Source organism: Chaetomium globosum, genomic scaffold (genome assembly GCF_000143365.1).
Source record: "Chaetomium globosum CBS 148.51 scaffold_4 genomic scaffold, whole genome shotgun sequence".
Taxonomy (NCBI): Eukaryota; Fungi; Ascomycota; class Sordariomycetes; order Sordariales; family Chaetomiaceae; genus Chaetomium; species Chaetomium globosum.
Window position 1 is genome coordinate 690,311 of NT_165979.1, and position 22,081 is coordinate 712,391.

A 22,081-nucleotide genomic window follows, 5' to 3' on the forward strand; every position below is an offset into this window, starting at 1 on the left:
AACCCCGGCAAGATAGAGACAAAGAGACAGAGAGATAGAGAGTCATATCTCATAACAACTAACCTCCTTCCCACTCTACTCGCTATCCTCGTCCATGTCGAACGCGTCGCTCTCATCCCTCCTCCCCTTGCGCCCACCACTACGAGAGTCGGCACTGACAAAGTCATCGTCATCGTCATCGTCGATGTACGTCGGCTTTGCCTTGGCCTTGGCCGCAGCGGCGCGCCCCGGTCTCCTAGCAAGGGGCCTGGCCGCGGGCGGCGGACTGGCCGGCGCGTCCTCCATGATATCGTCCTCATCATCGCTGAGAACCTTCCTGGCCTTCTTGGCGGCGTAGGCTTTGGCCGCAGGGGAGAGGGCAGCCGTCTTAGCTTTGGTGGTCAGGGTCTTGGCCTTGGTGGTCTTGGGCGCCGGAGCCGGTGCGTCGTCGGCCTTGACCTTGTTCTTGGACCCGGCCGGGCGGCCCCGTTTCTTGGCTGCTGCACCCGCAACAACCGTGAGGGGGGCCTCTGCTTTGGAGGCCGTGGGCTTTACGGCGGGCAACTCATCGTCGGAGAGGAAGTCATCAACGTCGTCTGGCTTGGTCGACTTCCGAGGCGAGGACATAGCGAGGGCCTCGTAATTCGTGTCGTCATGTTCGTCAAGATCAAGAATAGATCTTGACGGTTTGGCCTTTAGTTCGGGGATGGGTGCATCGCCCGCCTCCGGCCGGGACATGGCAAACAGACTAAGCCTGCCACCGCTTGTGGCGGGGGCTCCTATGCCCTTCACCATGGCGCCGGTGTCGCCGAGCATGTCATCGCCATTGTCGTCGCTGTCCGAGCCAAACTCCTCATCCATGTAGGTTCGCTTAGCTTTAGCTGCTGCCCGCCTAGTCGGCTTTTCAACTACGTCCTCTGAACCAGACTCATCAAGGTCCGAGCCCGCATATAATGGCTTGGCCTTGGTTGCGGCTCGCTTGACTGGCTTCTGGACAAGCTCCTCCGGCTCAGACACCTCAGATTCATCCTTCACATCAGCCTTCCCCAACTCCATGAAGTCGTCGTCCGAGCCGTCGCTTAAGATATACTTGGACTTGGGTTTGGTTGCGGCCGCCCGCTTGTTGCGCACATTTGCGGTTTCTGGAATCGAAGCAGGAGGTTCCGATTCTTGCTTGACCGCCGCCTTCTTGCCAAGAAGGGCGAAGTCATCGTCGGAGAGGTCGATCTTGGGCTTGGGGTTGGCCGCTGCCTGGAACTTCTCGGTAAACCTTTGATGGGTCTTGGTCTCGACCTTCTCGACCTTGGGGGCCTTGGCCTTGGTCTTCTTCTCCGGCGCATACTCGTCGTCGTCCTTCGGGCGACGGCCCCGGCCAGCCCCGATCTTCCGTGACGTGCGACGGCCCATCCGACGGATATCAGCCGTGATCTCCGCATCCAGCTTCAACTGTGTGTGCCACTCGTCGACAAATTCGTCCAGGTCTTTGATCCATAGATCCTTCTCGCTCAGGGCATCAAGCTCGTCATGCTCGGCCTTCTTGGCTGCAATCTGGTTCTTGAGCTTCTCGAGGCGTTCGTTCGTGAGCGACCAAATGGGCATCTGCTATCTGTTAGCTTACTGTGGCGCGGGAAAGTCACAGCGGGGGCACATACGGAGAGAAGGTAGTCGTAATCCCGTGCGCCATTTGAGGTGTCCTCATCCTCGGCATCGTCTTTGCCGAGCTCCTCGTCGGTAGACTTGGACTTCTTGTCATCCTTTGGTGGGAAGGCCTCGTATTTCCGGTCGCGAAGCTCTTGGACGAGCACATCTTTCTTCTTCTTGTTGACGATGAGCTTGTTCTCAATGATCTCCAAGATGAAGCGATACTGGTTCTTGAGCTTGCGGTAGTCGGCATGGTAGACACCAAGCCAGTGCTTCTTCCGCTCCGTATACATGTTGAAACGGTAGTGGTAGAACTCTTCCATGATCTCCTCCGGGTTTTCGTATTTGTGGATTTGACCGCGGGTGTTGAATGCGACGAGATTGGTGGTAGTCATGCTCTTGCTAAGCTTGAACTTCTCTAACAGACCCTCATCGAGCGCCGCCTTCATGTGCTTGTCTTCCATATCGATGATGAAATGAACAGTTTGATGGTCGTTGAATTCCCTGTAGTCCTTGATGAACGAGGGAGTCTTCTCGGCGCGAAGGATGTCCTCCAGCTTGGACTTGAAGTCGTCGGTCCACATCCGGATAGGCAGTTCGGTGACATGAATCTCGTTCGGGTTTTGTTCGTCCTGTTGGATGATGCCGTTGAACTTGTACCTGTTAGGGCCGTCGGATTCAAGCACACCCTTCCAACCCCGGAACCAGGGGGTCATGGGCTTGAAAGCCTTCTCCTCTGAATCCTCGGGATCGAGTCGACCCATCCGGCGTTTTAGGTTGTCGACGATCTCAATTGGGTGGTAGTTGGGGATGGATGTGCTCCAACCCGTACCAATACCGTCGGCACCATTGACTAGAACCATCGGAAGGATTGGGACATAGACTTTGGGCTCGATCATGTTTCCATCATCGAATTGATATTCAAGATTGGGCTCGTCAAGCTTAGAGAAGATGCGCCGGGCGAATGGTGACAGCCTCGTGTGAATGTAACGGGCGCTAGCAGCATCCGAGCCACCAGAAAGACGAGAACCAAAGTTGCCGCTGGGCTCGAGGCAGTTGACGTTGTTGGACCCAACATATGTTTGCGCTAGACCGACGATCGTTTGCTGCAGGGATACTTCGCCGTGGTGGTAAGCGGCCACTTCGGAGATGTAACCAGCAAGCTCGGCAACCTTTTGGTCGTTGACGAGGTTTCGCTTGAAGGCACCGTAGATGACCTTTCGTTGACCGGGTTTCAGGCCATCAACCATGGAGGGAATGGACCGCATGTTGTCAGCCATGCTGAAGAGGATCAATTCCTTGTGGACGAAGTCGGTATAGCTTTTCCTAGCCGCCGTCGCGTCGAGGTAGGTTCCGGGGACAAAGTTGCCCAGCCACTCCTTACGAGCATCAGCCTTCTTCTTGGAAAAAGCCAGCTCAAACAACTGCGACTCCTCGGGCTGCAAGACGTCGAATTTCTTCAAATGTCGGTCCAAGTCCTTGAAGTAGATCTGGGCATCCTCATTGGAGGAACTACCCAACCCCTTCAAATACTTGTACTTCCACCTCCGCAAGTCGGACTTGTGCGAGTCTTTCCAGGTCTCGTATTGGGGTAGGTTGAAGAACGTCTTGAGGTTTTGGGGCTTCTTCGGATTGGAGCCCTGCCAAACCTTGACCACCGGCGTGATGAACTCCTGGAAGAAATCGTCGATGCGCAGCAGTGAGGGGAACTGCACTTCGAGGAAGTTGATGAGCAAGCCCTTGATGTGGCTACCGTCCAGATCCTGATCGGCCATGATCATCAGGTGGCCATAGCGGAGGCCCTTGGTGTCCGTGTAGTTTTGCTTGTGCTTGAGACCTAGGAACTTCTTGATGTTCTCAATTTCCTTGTTCTTCATGATTTGTTCGAGCGAGGCGTCGCGGACGTTGAGCATTTTACCGCGGAGCGGGAAGACACCGATACGGTCGGGATCCAACACAGCACGGCCAGCAACGGCCAGACCTCTGGCTGAGTCACCTTCGGTCAAGATTAGAGTGCACTCATGGCCGCGCCTGGTGCCGGCCCAATTGGCATCAATAAGCTTGTCGTTGCTGATGCGGGAACGCTTGTTGCCGTCGCTCTTGGCCATCATTTTATCCGCCTTCCTGTCGGCGAATTCCATGATGTTTGCAATGGCCTCGGAAGCCTTGACTTTCTTCAGGAATTGGTCGCTGAGCACGCACTTACTGCCGAATGCGCTCATCTTGGTCGTCAGCTGCTCCTTTGTTTGAGAATTGAAAGCCGGGTTGTCAATGAGGCAGTTGATGAAAATGAAGATGTGGTTGCGAAAGTGCGAGGGTTTCAGCGAGTGGCCCTTCTTCTTCTTGGTCAGCTCCTTGGCAAGCGCATCGCAGATCTGGTCGGCGATGTAGTTGACATGGGTACCGCCGGACGTGGTCGCGATGTTGTTGACGAACGACACCTGCTGGAACGAGCCGTCTGAGACGGTGAAGCCGATCTGCCACAGGCGGCCGTTGTGCCTCTGCTGGTCAAACTCGACCTTTGCAACCGGCTTCTCGCCGTCGACGGCGACATCGCCCCGCTCGTTGGCAATGGACTTGGCGTATAGCTCGCAGTACGTCTTGAAGTTGATCTTGAGATGCTCGCCATTCAGCCAAACCTTGATGCCAGACACCGTGCCGGCCATGTCGTAAACGCGACGGTAGATCAGGCCCTCCAGGTCGTCGTCAATCCCGTCCTCCATGCCGAACCGCTTGTAGTCGGGCAGGAAGGATACTTTGACAAAATCCGCAGACTTGTTGGAGTTGATTTTGGCCTTTTCCATCTTGCCCATGTTCTCCGTCCAAGTCTGCTTGTACCGCTTGCCGTTTTTGGAGTCTTGGAGCTCGATGGAGAACTTTTGACTGAAGATGTTGGTAAGCTTTGCACCATAACCGTTACGGCCACCGACCGTCTTCTTCTCGTCGTCGTCGTAGTTTGAACCCGTCAAAAGGTGACCGAAGATAAGTTCAGGGATGTAGCATTTCTCCTTCTCGTGCATCTCAATCGGAATGCCCTTGCCGTTGTTCTCGACTGAGATTTCACCAGTCTCACGGTCAACAGTAACCTTGAGATACGTCATGGACGAGTCTCGTTGGCTGTTGTCCGCAGCGTTCACGAGAATCTCGTCAAAAATCTTGTACAGGCCAGGAACGAAACCGACGGTGCGGTTCTCCATCAGCTTCTCTGCCTTGTTGTACACCCACATCTTTTGGTCCGTGCGCTCGACGGACCCGATGTACGTGTCGGGACGCTTGATGATGTGTTGGAGCTGAGTGAGCTTTTGGTATGTCTCAGTGGCCGTCTTGTTGGACTTGGCAGCGGGTTTCGCTGAGGGCTCATCGTCATCGATCACCATGCTGTCGTTCTCGATCTCAACGAGAGGCTTGGTACCCGTCTTCTTTACGGGCGCCTTCTTCTTCTTGGGGGGTGTGATTCCATCTTCGCCGTCGCTCTCCACTTTTGGTCGCTTTTTTGCGGCGGGCTTGCCGGCTGTGAGTGTTGTCTGGACCATCTTGCCAGGTTTCGTAGTCGCTGTTTTCTTCGGTGCTGCCTTAGTCTTGGACTTCTGAGAAACTGTTAGTCGCATGTAGATTGGAAGAGGAATGTGCTCGCGGCGCGGTCTTAGAAGCGAAAGTAGCCGAGTTGCTGATAAGTGCAGGATCACAACATACGTACCACCTCTGGGGAGTAGCCGTCTGAATCATCTTGGTAGTCGCCAAAGACCGAGTCGACCTCCGAATCCATGGCGACGGGTTGAAAACAGTGTTCCACAACAAAAGACGCGGAAAATTAGGGGCTGAAGAAAGGCGTCGGCGGGCGGACAACAAAAGAGTGCCGCGCATGCAGAATGCGAAAGAAATTTCGTCGCGATCGACGAACAATGAAAGGAAATACCAGGGGCTGGCCTCGGTGACTCAATCTCTCAGTAATTTCGAAAACAAAAGAAGGGTGCGGGTACAGCAAAAGAACCAGCTGAGGCTGCAAAAGGTGGTGGCTGTACTGCGAGATGCACTTGTTGTGGCAAAAGCGTGCCAATGGTAAACAGAGAATGTGTTGTGTGGATTTCCCAAACAGGCGATCAGAATTCGGTCGCGGTTGAGACGACGACCAGACGCGACGTGCATAAACTTCAAGCAGCAAACCTTGCTGCCTGAGGCACCAATGAGGGGCCAGTAAGGGGGCACGGGCCTGCCCCACTCTTCTCAACCCGCAAACACACTCAACGAGGAAACAGTATTCAGAGCAAACAGAGGGAACGGGAGAGGCAGTGGAGAATGAGCGACAATTGTCTAGTTACCTGCGTTATTTTTATATTTGTAATGACTTTTGACCTAAGCCCGTTGATTCTGTCACGAATTTCCCGTTTCTTTCTTTCTTTCTTTCTTTTTTTTTTTTTTTCGTGCCCGCGCCCTTTCCTCGCTTTTCCATGGTTGAACCGACCAACCTTCTTTGTTTGCTCGTTGCGAAATCGGCGGATTTCTTCTGGCCTCCACGATTGCACATGTGCGATGATTAAGGGGGCAGTGAAGTCAGGTGGCCATTCCGGCGATTTGATAATGCAATTTCCCTACAAGGACAACAGTGGTAAAATGCGGATCGAGTCCTTCGACCGTTGCGGTTGCGGCTACGGTTGCGGTTGTGGCTGCGGTTGTGGTTGATGGTGCGTAACTGGTTGTACGCTCCAACCACGTTTACCCAGTTGCGCCGCTCCCCGATGTTGGCCGTGAATTAATTACTTTTCAGGACCCGTCCTTCCTTCACTCACGGCTGTCCTCGAATGGCAGCCCCCTGAATGCCTGGACCAAACCCCGAGGGTCCCATCACTAAATGGCGACGACGCACCGCACCTGCGTGCTTTCCGGACCGGCTGTAAACGCCCGTCTTGTCCAGACACCTGTTTCAAGCGGCTCCAATCAATTTCGGGAAAAGGCCCGCTGGAGACAGTCCCATGCTGCCAGGGCTTCTCATACTGCTGTTACTCCTCTTGGGGTGTGGAGCCGCCTTCTGTCTTGTAGGTGGACGTTGTGTTCTGCTGCCCGCAGTCTGCCGTGCTACTTGTCCTCCAGACAGCACGCGCCTGGAAATTTCCCGATCCGATGTCCATAGCCGCGACATGTTTGTGGCAGTCGCACTGCTTGGGTTAGGGGCTCTTTTGACATGCGCGCGACGCCATGGCCAGGGTTCTGGCCTGGAATACCTTGGGCGATGGGCCGCCTCCTACGGACCATGACTGGCAGATTGACGTGCAGCCAGATCCATCATCTTACTTTTATGTGGCTGGCAACGGCAGCTCGACGGCGCTGGATCGGGCACCAATCTTGCCTGACCTGGGTTCGCGGTTCCGGGCAGATCAATTACCAGACAGGGAACTCATCGAACAGTCGCCGACAAGGACACGGCGAAGTTGACGAGTTGAATGCCGAACTCACAGGCGGCTGATAATGCCTCAATTTAAGCTGTTGGTTTTGTTATGCATGGATTTGGGATCAGAGATTCCGACCTCCGACACCCCTTTTCCGGGCCGGCTGGCCAGGGCACACGAACTCCCTTCCCAGCTCTCCGAAACCCTCATCAGACGTTCTGGGCTTAGTCGGTCTTCCTTCATGGCTCAATTTGGTGTTTCCTGACCTCTATTCTGCCGTTTGGGGCGGTGTGCCGCCTGTGGTTTGGGCATTTGGTGGCGGGCGGGCTTGCCGCGAGAGCTGGCGGGTGGCTGCAGCACTCATCACACTTGGAGCGGCAGGTTTGGGCATGGCTCAGGGGTGACGAGTCGAGGGATCCATGTTGCCTGGAACACAACGGCTCGCTGTGTCCAGCCTCTCCGTCAGTGGACGCCCATCAGGGCGTGCAGCAACGAGCGGTCAAGTGATGTTTTTCCGCGTCATCTCTGGCCATCGCCTGTCGCCAGCCTCGGCGCCACATTTTCTTTCAACTACCTGCAATCCCATCGGCCCCGGGCCATGCGTCTGGCTCTACCTCGCCCTAAGCCTGGTGTTCGGCCGTCCCTGAGGTGCCCGGGGACACCGACGAGGCGCATCCCGTCGACACCGCCATGGTTGAAGAACAAAGAGGGTTCTCTCTCAGCAGGGTTGGCGGGTTTCAGACCATGCCTCTGTCCTCATCGGACGGTTTTCTTGTGCTGCCGTCGCGCAAAGCGCAAGCTCGTGGGGGCAAGCAAGGCTCGGTGCAGTGACAAATGCCCCCTGCCGCACCACTGCTGCAAAACTTGGGCGAAGAATGCCCGATCGCCTTCTCGAAGCAGCCTAGACTTCTTGCAGGAGAACCCGGTTCTAGAAAAGGGAGCGGCTTTGGTCGAGACCGGTACTCACGGTCTCCGTTCTGGAGCTATGTTCTTCCGGGTGGACGATATTGTCCCCTCGCGCAACAGAGACTGGTTCGATTGGGGCCTCAAGGAGTGACACCAACAAACCCCTTCCGGAGTGTAACTGGGCGAGAATTCTTCATGATGCCCTCACCGGACAGGCGCTCCTCAAGCGGTGAGCAAAGCAGCCACGTGTGCCGAGTCAAGCAGTCATCTCTGTTTGGGATGTCAACATGGGACAGGTTTCGTTCTTTGTTCCACCTTCTCACCGGGCATTCTCAACCAAGTAACCACACAACGCCTCCTGCAGCCGACCGACGGTCTACTTTCTGTCAAGTGACCCCAAACAGGCCGCATCCCTGCCCGGTCGCCCCCGGGGTGGCATTTGCGATGCCAAACTCATTTGCTGATTCTGTGGCCCCAAGGCCATCGCGGAGCTTGGACACCCGTGCCCGTTGGAGAGAACCAAGCGCCGACCTGCGAGAACACAGGGCCCTCGACCCGCCTACCTCTATCGTCTCGCCTTGATGTTTGCAATCCCTGATTTGCCTGGCGGTAATACGGCGCCTAGGCCACGGTTGAGGGGGTTTACCTAGAGTTGAGCGTGCGGCACTGGCGCCTAAAACGATACCGCCAGGGGGTACACAACCGCCCACTGCATAGTCACACTCCCCCCTACTCAGTTAGTCTGCCGCCACAGTCACTGCTATCAAACCATCGCCGCCACGATCATCAAGCCGATTATTGACCGCCGCTTCGCCGTCACTTGTCACTTTCTGACTGACAACTCGGGCCCCGAAAGAGCGGTGGAAGGGTCAAACGCTTCCATCCGCCGTCTAGTGGTCGATTCCCTGGGACCTGGGACAAAGAAACTGCGTCGAGAACACCAAACAGAACGGAGATACCCACCGGGGCTGCAGGTCGTTGCATGCCGGTACTCAGGGAAGAAGAAGGAGTGGCCGTGCTCCTTGTCGCAGGTGCACGCCCTTGAAGCCCCCGCCAGCTCGCGAAGGTTGCGCGGAGCTTTGTTGTTTGTGGACTGAAAGAGAGATTTGGCCTCCTGCCTTCGGCCCTCTGGGGCTGCAAGGGCTGTCTGACTTGATAACCCGCGTCCTGCGTCCTGCGTCCTGCGTCCCCCACCTTCCCGTCGGCCCTCCACTCGTTGCCCCTCCATCCCCACGGCACGGGCTGCAGCCATCGCGACAAGTACGCGAGGCATCTACACCACAACCTCACCGCCATGGTGTCCGTAGCAGATCTTCTTAACCCGGAGCCTCCCCAGGCTCCGTTGCCAACGTTTCGCCCTCCTCCTGTTTCACCAGCTCAGCGGATTGTAGCCTTTCGAAGCCAACCAACTTCAGTCAGGTCCTCGATCGAGACGCTCAGAATGATCGAAGACACCCAGGACACCCCTCGGTGCAAGACTGGGGCCGCCATGAATTTCCCACCCTTTGAAGTCCTGGACGAGCACTCCCTCCGCGAGATTCGCAGGTTCCAAGTGCACCCCTTTGGCTCCATCCAGGAGACCGGCGAGCGGATACCCTACAACAGTGGTAAGAAGGACTTCTTCACCAAGACCGGCAGAGAGGGATTTCAAGGTAAGGCAAGCTGCCCGAGGTAGGTAGCAGGACTAACTAAACCAGTCTTCCACTACGACTTCAAACTCCCCGATGGCGACGGCGAGACCAGCTACACAGTCATGTGGGATTACAACGTTGGCCTCGTCCGCATGACTTCCTTCTTCAAGTGCCTCCACTACGGCAAGGTTGGTTTCTCTCTTCCTCCCCTGCAGGCGCCGCTGATCGAGACAGACCGCACCCGCGAAAATGCTCAACCTCAACCCGGGCCTCAAAGACATCACTTACAGCATTACCGGTGGTTCCATAAAAGCCCAAGGTGCGTGTTTCTCAGATGAACTCTCTCGTACTCTTTTTGTGCTATTCCTGTACTAACTTTGGGATTGCAGGTTACTGGATGCCATATTCCTGCGCCAAAGCCGTCTGCGCGACATTTTGCCACGAGATCGCCGGCGCTCTCATCCCGCTCTTCGGCCCGAACTTCCCCTTCGAATGCATTCCAAAGAAATCCCACGGCTACGGCCGCATGTCAATCAGCCCAGAGATTGTGGAACGGGCGAGGAACGATGCCATTGCGCTGTTTAAGCCGGCCGCGGCCCTCCCTAGCCCGCGGCCATCCCGCAGCGTCAGCCCCCTGCCCTCCCGGCGCTCGACACGAACTACTGAGCCCTACGACTATCATTCAGATTACGACCGGCGCCCTCTCCCGAGCCCATATACCGATACAGATGTTGACTGCCACCGAATGTCGGAACGCCACGGCCATCGAGTGCTAGCTATGGCGCCTCCATGTATCTCAGAGCCAAGGCCTCCAATGGACTCAGCGGCGGTGCCCACACCGCAGAGTTCCCCGGCGTGGACAGCCGTGAACCGGCCGCCGCCCCAAACCTCCACCATATATCACGACCGCGGTATCTCTCACCTCCACGAGGAGCTCCTCAATCTGAACGTCACAGCGACCGCCAACCCCTGGCTCTCCGCCGTCCCCCGGTCTCCGATCCTGGGTGCCGCAAGCAACACAAGCAACTGGCAGTCACACCAGCCTCGCTCCCACTACCCAAACCATTACCAACATACACGTGACACTCCGCCGCCGCTGGCCTCCACGTCCCTACTAGAGCAGGGAATCACCCTTGCCCCACTCCGCCTCAAGCGCCGCTACAGCAAGGTCGATGGCGTCCCCGACACCCACCACGACCCCCAACCCCACCACCACCACCATCACCACAACAACGACCCCCATCTCATCCACAACGACTACAACCTCGGCACCACCTCAGAAGACGACGGCGAATATGAGATCGACTACGATGCCAGCCCCAGCCACGTCAGCAGCGCCACCACCAGCGCCAGCGCCAGCCCACAATCCGTGGCAGCGCCGCCTCCGACTCCCAACCCCACACACATTCCCAGCAACCAGTGGGCGGAGAAAGAAATGGCACCGCCCCTTCCTCTCCATTCCCTTGGCACTCCTCCCAACCAAGACCACGGCCACTGGCACCGCCATGTTCTACCAGCCCGAGCGTCGGCGGCGCTCCCGACAACGAGGAGGAAGGGGAGGGGCGCTGTTGCTTCTGCTCCTGCTTCTGCTGCTGCCGCTGCTGCTGCTGCTGCTGAGCGGCACGCCATCGGAGGCGGGATTGCGGCGCTGATGCTGATGCAGATGCATATGCATATGCCCAGCCAGGGTGCTGTGGATGAGGAGAATCGCGGGAATCTGGTTGGGGGTGTGGATGTGGATGAGGAGGGTGTTGGGGGCGGTAGGGGCGCCGGTGCTGTTTCCGCGCGGTCATCCAAGCTGGGCTCCGACACCTGCTGCTGCCCCAGTCGCTAACTCCGCCGCCACCTTCACCCCCACCGCACCTGCTACCGCTGTTGTGGGCCGCGCTTCGCGTGGCGCGACCGGGCCGACTAGGCGGTCGAAGCGGCGGAGGACGCTGGAGCGTTGAGGTAATAGGTGTTTGGTTGGTGTTGGTGTGAGTGAGGCTAGGGGAGATCATGGTTGGAGTTAGTGGCGTTGTGTTTGATGGAGAACATGGGGCTTTGGGGTCGGACGGCTTGCTCAAAGGTCGGTGGCGGATCACGTCTTGAGTTCAGTGGAGGGCTCCGAGTGTCTCCTTACTTTGCCTTGGCGTTTACTCGGTGTGTTTTCTTTGTTGGTTGGACGGGCGACTGGAAGGGGCCGGTTAGGGGTTGATGAATACTGTGTGGCATGGGGGAAGGTATTGCTTTGTGTGTATTACCTTGCATTGCATTGGTGGAAGCGGCGCAAGGTGGTATTTGGAGTATGTAAGGCGTGCGGTCCTCTGTCGGTGTTTTAACTCATATTCATAGTCTTGGTTTCAGATAGAGTTGTCCGGAGAGCATCTTGCTGAGATGCACTCAGGGCATTGGTTCCCCTTGGGGTTTAGTCTTGTCCTGTCCTCAAATCAACCTCATGTTGGCGTTTTGTCCCAACTCCTGCCACACGGGTATCATTCCGCCTTATTGACCTTCCCCCCCTACGGACGCCCCGCCGCCTTCTTCTCCTTGAACTCCTTCACCCACCCTTCCGCCCTTGCCTTTGGTACAACAAAAATCTTCAGCAAGTCATCCACCACCTCCACGTTCCCGGTCCCCAATACCTTCAACAGCGGCACTTTCCTCCCGACCTTCACCAACCCTCCGCTAGTAGTCTCAACATAGCACTCGACTCCCGTAGGCTTATACTCGCCCGTCCGGTCCCACGGCAGGGGAAAGACATAACCAAAGTGCTGCTCCAAGCTCTCCTGCTCGTTAAACGCCTTGATGAAGTCGCTCTCGAAATGACACGGATACAGCAGCAGGGTGGGGAACACCAGCGCGCTGGCCGGGTCCAAGTCGTCAGGCGATAGCTTGACCTTGGCGTCCTCCATGTCGGGCGGCTTGCCCGTGCTGCGCGTGGGGATCCCGCGGGCTTGCAGCGCCGTCTTGAGCAGCACCACGCGCCGGCGCTCGTTGGACAGGCGCTCCTCGTCGCGCTTGCGCCGCGCGGCGTCCGCCTCGGCGGCCTTGATGATGTCCTGCGCGAGCGCCAGGAGCGGCTTGCTCGAGGAGTCGATTTCGAGCCCCCGCGCGCAGGCGTCGTCGGCCTCGGCGAGCTTGTTGACGAGGAGCAGGGCGCGAGCGGAGCGGTAGAGCGCCTTGATGTTGTGCGGGTTGAGTCGGAGGGCGGCGGCGCAGTCGATAGTACAGGAGCGGTAGTTGCGTAGTTCTAGGTGACAGGCGGCCCGGTTGATGTACAGGGTTTCGAGGAGGGCCCGTTCGGACTTCACCTCGGCCGGGTCGTCAGGGACTTCTTCGAAATTTTCCTTGTTAGGTGCGGGAACCTCCTCCTCTAGGTCTACGCCGCCCAGGGAGTTATCCGCGTCCGGGTTGATCGCCACTGGTTCGGCAGCCTTTTGCACCTTTTTCTTCTCGCCCTTGGCCCTCCTCAGCTCTTCCGCAGCTAGGACGGCCACCCCCTTGCCATAGAACTCCTTTGCATCTGCCCAACGCTTCTCCCGGAAACATTCGTTCCCTTGCTCCTTAAAATTGATGGCGTTCTCGAGGGGGGTGCCATCATAAGCAAGGGCCTGTAGCGCGGCCAGCTCATCGTTGTCCTCACTTGGGTCCAGTTCCGTCATAAAGAGGGGGTGTTGCTTGAGATTGGCCACTGTCTCATCGAAGGTCATGCCCGCGTTGAGGGTACGACCAGGGGGTAACTCTGGGACCATAGATAGAATATCCGGAGCTGGCCCTGCGGGTGGTGCCGTGTTCTTTGAATCGCCCATTTTGGTTCAATTATGTGGTTGTGAAGGGCGGGATGACGATTGTGGATGGATTCTTTGTAACAAACTTAGTTATGAAGCTGTTAAGGTGTCCCATTCAACAGCCTCGCCTCCTTTTTTCTCCCCTGGATTTTGTTTACTCCAATCCCTGTTCTTCGTCAGGGTGATGATTTTCTTGTGCAAGTGTCAAGCGACGCGGGGCAGCCAGTTGAAAATTCAATTCAGGTAAGCTTGTTAAATACTGTAATAACTACTGAATAAGATTACACGCCAAGCCATTGCCGCCTAGGAATTCTGTTGATCGCAGTCACGAGATGGCGCGAAGAAACGCAAAGCCCCACTTCCCCACCTTACAAGGAGATCGCGTGTTAAAGCACCCCCAGAACGCGTGAAAGACACGGTCCCCAAGAAATTAAATTGGCCCCCTACAATTCGGACCTACAAACCCACACACCAACCCACACATCCACACACCCACATTCTACCAAGCCACCACTGAGAATCCAGTCATCCCACATCGTTCTTTTCCGCGCCACACTGGCTGTCCGATCAAGAAGGACATCTACACCATGCCGAGGGTGAAACCCGAGCCGGTGGATGACCCCGGTCGCGGGGTTGTTTGCCATGCCGAAATTGCGAACAAGTCGAGTAATGTTGACAGCATCGTTAACACAAGTTATCTCCAACAACTCCTCACTCCAGGAACATCACCTGAGCTCCTTGAGAATGGTGTCAGCATCGGTACACGAGTCCTTAAAAGTCTGAAGGAGCCACTAGAGGGCGGGGCTGCAGAAGCCGCAGGTTCGGAATGGCTGAAGTCTATCGTTGATCTCGAAGCGCTTGCAAAGCCCACGCGCACCATCGTAGGTGTCGTGGGAAATACAGGGGCCGGAAAGTCGTCTGTGATCAGTGCCGTGCTCGATGAGGAAAGGTGTGTTATCACCGTCATCTTCTGCTATTGTCCCCGCCCAAATCACTTACTTGTCACAATAGGCTCCTCCCCACCAACTGCATGAGAGCATGCACCGCCTCCCCGACCGAGATCTCATACAACTACTCAGAAAGCCCCGAGGAGTTGTATCGTGCTGAGGTCGACTTTATCGCCGCTGATGACTGGATCAAAGACCTCCGCGGTCTCTATAGCGACCTTCTCGACGGCAGTGGGGAAATCTCTCGCGAGTGCACGAACCAGGATAGCGATGCCGGCGTTGCGTACGCCAAGATCAGGGCTGTCTATCCCAAGATGACCAAAGAGATGATCACCCAAGCAACCCCCGAGGCTCTCGCCGACCAAGCCACTGTCCGACAGGTGCTTGGGACCGTCAAGAAGCTTCGGGCAACCACGGCCGCGAGCTTATATCGTCAATTGCAAAATTATGTCGACAGCAAGGAGAAGGACACCGAGAGGCGCATGGAGTATTGGCCTCTGATCAAGGTTGTCCGCATCTTCACCAAGGCCTCTGCCCTGGCCACTGGCGCTTGCATCGTCGACTTGCCCGGTGTCCAGGACTCGAACGCGGCTCGTGCTGCCGTTGCCGCCAACTACATGAAGGCCTGTACCGGCCTGTGGATCGTCGCCCCAATTACCAGAGCAGTAGACGACAAGACTGCTAAATCCCTTCTAGGCGACTCTTTCAGGTGTGTGCTTTCTCCCTCACCCCGTTCTTGGGTCCGGTAGGGATTGCTAACGAGGTTGACAGGCGCCAGTTGAAGTACGATGGCACATACTCCGCCGTGACTTTCATCTGCTCCAAGACGGACGACATTTCTGTCACTGAAGCGTCAGAGAGTCTGGGCATCGAAGAGGAGATCTCAGAGTCCTGGTCTAGGATCCAAGAGCTCTCGGACGACATCCGGAGGCTCAAGTCTGACATTGCAGACCTCAGGGATGAGCGAGATGCTTGCAACGATCTTGTCGACAAAATTGAGCAGACCTGGGACAAGTGGGAGACCTTGGCCAGCAAGCTGGCTGACGGTAGCACCGTGTACCCGCCCCCCAACACGCCCACCAAAAAACGCAAGCGGCGGTTTGAACCAAAACGCAGCCGTAAGAATCGCACTTCCAGTGATCTCGACAGCGACTTTTCCGATACGGACAGCTCAGACTCCAGCGATAAGGAAAACCAAGAGCGCATGGCTGAAGACAGTGAACCACTGACCGAGGATCAGATCGAGGCCAAGCTCGCGTCTCTGAAGGCCGAGAAGAAGGAGGTCCGAGTGAAGAAGAAGGAGATTGAGGAGCAAGTCAAGACCACCCGTGAGAAGATTAAGGAGTTTGTCACGGAGAAAGAAATGCTGCTCGCTGAGGTGAAGGCTGTTTGCATCCAGGGCCGCAACGAATATTCGAGACGGGCAATCAAGCAGGATTTTGCGATGGGCATCAAAGAGTAAGCAACTGCGGGGCCAGCTGAGACGGCGTGAAGCGCGAGAGCTAACCCTTGTACAGGCTCGATCAAGAGAACGCGGCAGAGGAGGATGAAGCTAACTTCGACCCCGAAACCGACCTTCGAGACTATGACGCGGTTGCCGCATCCCTCCCCGTATTCTGCGTCAGCAGCCGTGCTTTTCAGAAGCTGAGCGGCCGACTCCAGAAGGACGACTTCAACGGAGGCGGCTTCCAATCACTCGACGATACCGAAATTCCCCAATTGCAGGCGCATGCCAAGAAGCTCACTGAAGCCGGCCGAGCTGCCAACTCTCGGCGCTTCCTCAACGACCTCATGCAGCTCCTCAACTCAATGACCATGTGGGCTTCCGACGACGGAACAGGGTCAACCTTGTCCAACGCAGACAAGACAAAGGAGGAAACGCGCCTGCTGAAGCAACTTCGCAGGATAGAGCAGGTTAGCGACCACCCTGCTCCAGCACCAACCCACCCATCCAACTAACTCCGGGCCAGGAACTTGAAACTGCGCTGGAAGAATGTCTGACATCTGTACGAGAAGTTTTGGACGAGAGCATTTTTGAGAATTTTCACAAGTACATACCAGCGGCGGTCGAAGCAGCCCTGCCGACGGCGACGCAATGGGGGGCCCACAGATCGACGGGCGGCTTGCTATGGGCGACTTACAAGGCCACTTGCAGGAGGAATGGTGTCTTTGCCGGCGCTTCGGGCGCTCGCGACTTCAACGACGAGCTCTTCAGCCCCATTTCGAAGCACCTCGCCAATGGCTGGGAACGTGCTTTCCAACGCCGTCTTCCGGTGGCCCTTGATAGCTTCCTCCGCGTCATAAAGGCGTGCATAGAGAAGTTCCACCGCGATGCTACCGAGCAGGCGAGGGAGCGCGGCACCCAATACACCGGCCTAAATATGCTGACTCAACAACTCCGTGGACATTCGCAGAGCGTCGCGGATATGAAGGCATCCGTTCTGGGCCTGGCACAGGAGCTACAGCGGGAAGCCAGCCGAAGCTTTACACCCGTCATCCAGGGAGAGATGACACCGGCCTACGAAGGCTGTGTGGCCGAGCGAGGTACGTCCATGCACCACAGAAACAGAACCGAAAGAGACTAACAGGCTGTCACAGGTCCCGGATCCTACATGCGCATGAAGAACCTTATGCTGACGCACGTCACCAACCAGCGCGGAGTCATGTTTCGGGCCGCCACCGATCACGTACAGGAGCAGCTCGAAGGCATGTGCGAGCAGATCGGCGCGGAATTGGAGGCCAGCATCCAGGGCCTGCGAGAACGGCTCACGCGCGACTACCTGGCGGTGCTTGTCGGCGTCGATGCTTCTTCTGATGGCCTGGGGCCTTCCCGTGTTGAGATGATGCTGCGTGGCGAGATGGCGCTGTTGTTGCGCAAGGCGGATCGCTTTTTCGCTGAGCTTTTCCCTGGCCAGGGGGACAGGTGTCCTAAGGACGAGGAGGATGGCGGAGACTTCGATGGTGACAAGAAGAAGCATGATGATGACTTTGTCAAAGAGGAACCGGAGGCGGCGACGCAGGACTCCATCACGGTCGGGTGGGAGTCGGACTGATGGATTTTGTCGGCTTTCTTTTGTCTTGTTTCGGGTCGGTTAAAGGTGGGAAAAGGGAAGACGGAAGGCAGGGGCAATCCCTAGAGGCTTTTCTGCGGTAATTATCTGCAGGGGCTCAAGGTACGTGTGGGTATTTGGAGGAAGATGATCAATGTCAGCAAACTATCCAGATCATAAGAGTATAATAACATTGCAGACTCCTGCTTCGGTTAGACGCCTCAGCTTCAATCATACCCCATCGCAAAACATATGGGCACAGTTTGTTTGCTTCAACACCATACTTGCCCCTTAAAATGTCTTAGCATCCACATTCTTCATCTCCTTTGCCCATCGCCAGACACTCCACCACGCTACCCCTGTCACTATCCTCGATCCCCATCCCGCATCCCCATCCAGCCACTGCCAACCCCCCTTGCCACTATGTGAGACGGGCTTGTTGAACACATTGCTGCGATAGTCGAGTTAGCTGTGAGCGAGAGTGCCATTGCGGAACCGCGAACTTACCAGCCCCCTCAACACCAACATCGTCAACCATCAGGGCGAAGTCCCCATGACCCAATGAGTGCCACCCATCGAGGGAGGAGCAAAGCTCCCCTTAGCCCATTTCCAAGGTGTCGTCTTGTCTTATCTGCCTAGGGCGGATAAGATGTGATCGGCTTAAGTCACATCTAGCTGGCCAAGGCTTGCACTTCTTCGTTTCGTTGGCGGCTGCAGGGCATTTGCCCCTGCGCACTCAGCAACAGCCATCTGGGCAGACGACTGGAGAGAAACTCGGTGTTGAACGCCTCATCGCTCTCACCATAGCACAGTTTTCGCATATGTATGGGCAGGTGCTCTTGAGAAGCTTCTCGCGACGGGGCCGTGGGCAGGAATCCGATTCTTGTAAGGTTGTTTGGACGGGCCCCCGGGCCGGATGGTAATCCTTCCTCACTTACTTGGACCCGAGCTGCAGCAATGGCCAGGTTGGCGAGTCGATGGGAAAGTTAGCGGGTCGTCTTGCTCATCATCACTTAGCACGACTATGGCGATGAGGCGCTTGGACGGGCGAGGGTAGAAGCTAACGGCCCGAGACCCAGCCGGAGGCCCGAGTTGTCGAGCCGGTTGACCAGGAGGTAAAGTTGGCTAACAGTCTTCGTTATCATCACCGCAGACAACGAATGACACGGTGCCTGGTTGAGTTTGGCAGCGAATGGCTGGTCCCAATGGTGTATGCCAAACTCATTGTAACCGGCCGGTATCTTTTTAGCTAGCAGGGGATAGGAAATAGACCCTTTTGAGTCTTTCTGCGGTAAAGGAAATTGGAAATTAGAGATTCTGGTTGGTTGGTAGCGTCAACATAACTGACCCAGATGATGGAAAACAGAAGAGGCTTCCCAGCAACATCCACAACGCAAAGCTTTGACCACATCTTGTGCGAGTAGTCCCTTCCTATTTCTTCATGCTCTCCTTGAGACAACCACTTGACTGATCAGAATGTATTAGAGGGAAGAAGCAACCCAGTCCCCCAACTTTGTGACTAAGGGGGCGAGTCCGACCTCCACCCTTGCGAAGAAGAGATAGTAAGTACGGGGAGAGTATCTTTATAGCGTAGAAAAAGAAAGTACCTAAAGAAGTACGAGTGCTAGCAAACTGGGGTGGTTGTTGCTGGGTGATGTGGAGTTTGGGTGGATCATGGGTGGATGTGCGCTGGGATGACCCAGGGGGGTTGTCACCAAAAGTCCAAAAACATACAACACCAGGGATTCGCTGGTCGTCACCGACCCAACTACTGATCTGGCCCTTACTTGTTTGACTAGGGGAGAGCGGACGGGATCCCGTATTTTCAAGTAGGTATGGTCGTATGTGATGACTGGGTGTTGAGAAAAAGGTTATGTTTGGCGGTACGAGTCTCAGGGGTGGCACCAGGAAAGGCTATGGCAGGACTTGCATTTGAGTGTTTACGACACTAAACAGAGAATAATTCATGCAAGGGATAATAATAACGTAGGTAGTAAGAAAACGACAAATATGATTCACGATTTTGGCGCCTGAAGGTTGCGGCCTAGGAGGATTCAGGGGCAACATGGATGGAGGTTAAATGCCATTGAAGGCATTTCCGACCCCACAACAAGGGTTTAATCTTCCTTTAAACGATTGGAAGCTCCTGACTTACGGCTTGGATTAAACCTAGAATGAAACCCCTATGTATCACGTCCCTAGTGGCAAGGAATGTGTTGAAGTTTACAAATTGAACCCATGTTTTTCCCAGGCATGACTGGGCCCTAAACCCGTAGGCTCATACTTGTAATCTAATTGGTAGGTCCTTGGACCCAAGGCAACCCTTCCCTGGGTAGTGAGCACAGACAAAAAACTAGCCTAAAACTCACTAATATGTGCCGGGATGCTTAGTGTATTGCCAATCCCAGAACTAGGATACAGATAGCCTAGAGTAGGTAGTAACCCAACAATATCTGCTGACTCCGAACTATAGAAATAGCCTAACGACTCTTCGCTCTAGCTGGCACTGAGATTCATGTTGCATCTCCGGGCGTCCCGTGGTTCGCGTTGTTGCTCTAATAGCGATCTCAAGGCGAGGGAGTCATTGGAAGGGGCAAGTGGAGGGGGCTACTTTCAGCTCAGACTGACCGAGGCTCTTCGCTGGGTTCAATGTTGAAGTGGGTCAAGCCAACCTTCCGCCATACTCGGGGGGGATTCTTCGGTATTCTTAGATACCTAGCTACAGATATGTTTTGGTAGGTGCCCCCGTACGCCGCGTTCTCCAGATCCACCATTGTGACTCACGGCATTCCCCTCCTCCCTTTGAATTGACACCGGTTCGCACCAAACCCTTAGCCTCCCTGGTGCAAGTAATGCGCGGGTAGTAGCCAACGGCCATGTATGTTGTATGTTGTAAAGCAATGACTTGCCTATGGTTATCTAGCTGAGATCAAGGTTCGACAGTAGCTGCACCGCCAGCATTGAACCAAACGTGGACTCTAGGTATGCCAAATAATCATGGAGAAGATGTAATGGGAACAAGCTTTTGACAAGCCTTTGATAAGCTTCTGACAGGCCGTTGACAAGCCCTTGACTAATAGACAATAGACAGGGATAAGGAACAAGCTTCGGCCAAGATCCGCCCCCAAGCTACTCCTGGGGCGGCGGCGCCACAGCATTGCAGATTCATTCGGACAAAAAAGGCATTCGGAATTAACGGGCTTTACAGCTGGCGGAAGTCCACCATCTTGGTTCCGACCCTAAGTCAGGCGACCACGTATCTCGGGGAGTTTGTCTTGCCCCCAAATAGCATAAAAACCACCGGACGGTAGGGTAGGAAGAGGGAGAGTAGTCAGAACGCCGGGACAGTACCAGATCAAGACCCTCCAAGAAGCCCAGTAAACCGCCACCACCGGAAACACCTTCAGAACTTTGCCCACACGACGCCATGAGCCAAGTGCTTGCCATCATCGGTGCCACGGGCCAACAAGGAGGCTCCGTGGCCAACTTTGTCCTCTCAGACCCGGTGCTGTCGAGCCGCTACAAGGTCCGCGCCATCACGCGCGACACGACCAAACCAGCAGCCGATGCCCTCCGTGCCAAGGGCGCCGAAGTAGTCAGCGCCGACCTCGACAATCCAGCATCGCTAAAGGCCGCTTTCACCGGCGCCAACACCGTCTTCGCCGCCACCAAGACCATCTACGACGAGCAAGCCAAAGAGCGCGAGCTGCGCCAGAGCAAGGACCTAGCCGACGCCGCCGTGGCCGCCGGCGCCCAGTACATCATCTACAGCACGCAAGTGCACTGCGAGACCGTCTCAGGAGGAAAATACCCCGTAGCGGCATACGACTCCAAGGCCGAGGCCGAGGCCTACATCCGGGGCCTCCCCATCAAGAGCGCCTTCTACGCGCCGGCGACCTTCATGCAGAACCTGGCGGGCATGATGGCGGCGCGGGCCGTGCCCGAACAGCCGGGGGTGTACGCCATCACCAACATCTTCGCCGGCGACCGGCCGTACCCGTGGCTCGACGTCGTGGCCGACACGGGCAAATTTGTCGGCGTGATCCTCGCCGACCCCGACAAGTACGCCGGCCGGACCCTCTATGCCGGCAGCGCCTGGGCGACCATGGACGATATTGCGGCCAGGATCTCGGCGCAGACGGGGAAGACGGTCCAGTACCTGCTGATGCCTGAGGAGAAATTCCGCGGCTTTCTACCGCCCGCGGCTCAGGATGCGATTGTCAACATGTTCTTGTTCTGCTCTGAGTGTGGCTACTACGGTTCGGAGTCGGAACGGCTGCTAAACGAGAGTATCGCGGAGGTCCCGTACAAGTTGACCACCCTGGAGGAGTACATCGCGGCGACGGTGAAGTTGCCATGAGACACTTCTCGGAGACTGAGGACAGATGTGGAGGGAACTTTGGCTGTCGGGAATTGAACGTGGGCGTGGGCACGGAGCGGCAGTTGGACAACGTTAGAGTCAATGAATATCTTATGTGAAGATTGAGACATGAGTTCATGGTATGCATGTTGTTGAGTGGCCCCTAAATGATTCTACAGTCGTTGTTCTTCCTCTCCATTACCGTTCTTACCCCCCTGATTTCCCGGGGGTGTAATGTGCCCCCCAGGTCAGAAGGGACAGTGATTGTCAGTCTCAAAAGTATTGATGTGGGAGATGAAGACCTCATCCCCCGGCTGGATTGGCAAAGGAGACCCAGATGCGTCAGGGCACTCAGCGGGGAGAAATTTGGTTTACCAAAGTACTATCTGCCCACCTACCTCATCTACATCTCA

At 56.0% G+C, this 22,081-nt stretch overlaps 6 protein-coding genes across 6 annotated transcripts; 3 read left to right on the top strand and 3 right to left on the bottom strand.

Moving 5' to 3' along the window:
- Positions 1 to 75: 75 nt before the first annotated feature.
- CHGG_03931 (uncharacterized protein) lies at positions 76 to 5,386 on the bottom strand (the record flags this gene model as incomplete). The annotated part of the gene is made up of 3 exons (XM_001223144.1): positions 76 to 1,578; positions 1,632 to 5,207; positions 5,318 to 5,386. The coding sequence occupies 3 exons, from the start codon at positions 5,384 to 5,386 to the stop codon at positions 76 to 78; spliced, it is 5,148 nt and encodes a 1,715-aa protein (XP_001223145.1).
- Positions 5,387 to 6,171: 785 nt separating this feature from the next.
- Positions 6,172 to 6,757, bottom strand: CHGG_03932 (uncharacterized protein; the record flags this gene model as incomplete). Its single annotated transcript, XM_001223145.1, has 4 exons — positions 6,172 to 6,284; positions 6,408 to 6,438; positions 6,490 to 6,536; positions 6,613 to 6,757. 4 exons carry the CDS (start codon positions 6,755 to 6,757, stop codon positions 6,172 to 6,174), a joined length of 336 nt encoding a protein of 111 aa, XP_001223146.1.
- A 2,447-nt stretch (positions 6,758 to 9,204) lies between these two features.
- Positions 9,205 to 11,375, top strand: CHGG_03933 (uncharacterized protein; the record flags this gene model as incomplete). The annotated part of the gene is made up of 4 exons (XM_001223146.1): positions 9,205 to 9,517; positions 9,608 to 9,678; positions 9,776 to 9,860; positions 9,931 to 11,375. 4 exons carry the CDS (start codon positions 9,205 to 9,207, stop codon positions 11,373 to 11,375), a joined length of 1,914 nt encoding a protein of 637 aa, XP_001223147.1.
- A 667-nt stretch (positions 11,376 to 12,042) lies between these two features.
- On the bottom strand, positions 12,043 to 13,332 carry CHGG_03934 (uncharacterized protein; the record flags this gene model as incomplete). The annotated part of the gene is made up of 1 exon (XM_001223147.1): positions 12,043 to 13,332. One exon carries the CDS (start codon positions 13,330 to 13,332, stop codon positions 12,043 to 12,045), a length of 1,290 nt encoding a protein of 429 aa, XP_001223148.1.
- Positions 13,333 to 13,898: 566 nt separating this feature from the next.
- CHGG_03935 (uncharacterized protein) lies at positions 13,899 to 17,311 on the top strand (the record flags this gene model as incomplete). The annotated part of the gene is made up of 6 exons (XM_001223148.1): positions 13,899 to 14,260; positions 14,323 to 14,967; positions 15,030 to 15,716; positions 15,776 to 16,172; positions 16,229 to 16,802; positions 16,857 to 17,311. 6 exons carry the CDS (start codon positions 13,899 to 13,901, stop codon positions 17,309 to 17,311), a joined length of 3,120 nt encoding a protein of 1,039 aa, XP_001223149.1.
- A 3,424-nt stretch (positions 17,312 to 20,735) lies between these two features.
- Positions 20,736 to 21,668, top strand: CHGG_03936 (uncharacterized protein; the record flags this gene model as incomplete). Its single annotated transcript, XM_001223149.1, has 1 exon — positions 20,736 to 21,668. The coding sequence occupies one exon, from the start codon at positions 20,736 to 20,738 to the stop codon at positions 21,666 to 21,668; it is 933 nt and encodes a 310-aa protein (XP_001223150.1).
- Positions 21,669 to 22,081: the final 413 nt, after the last annotated feature.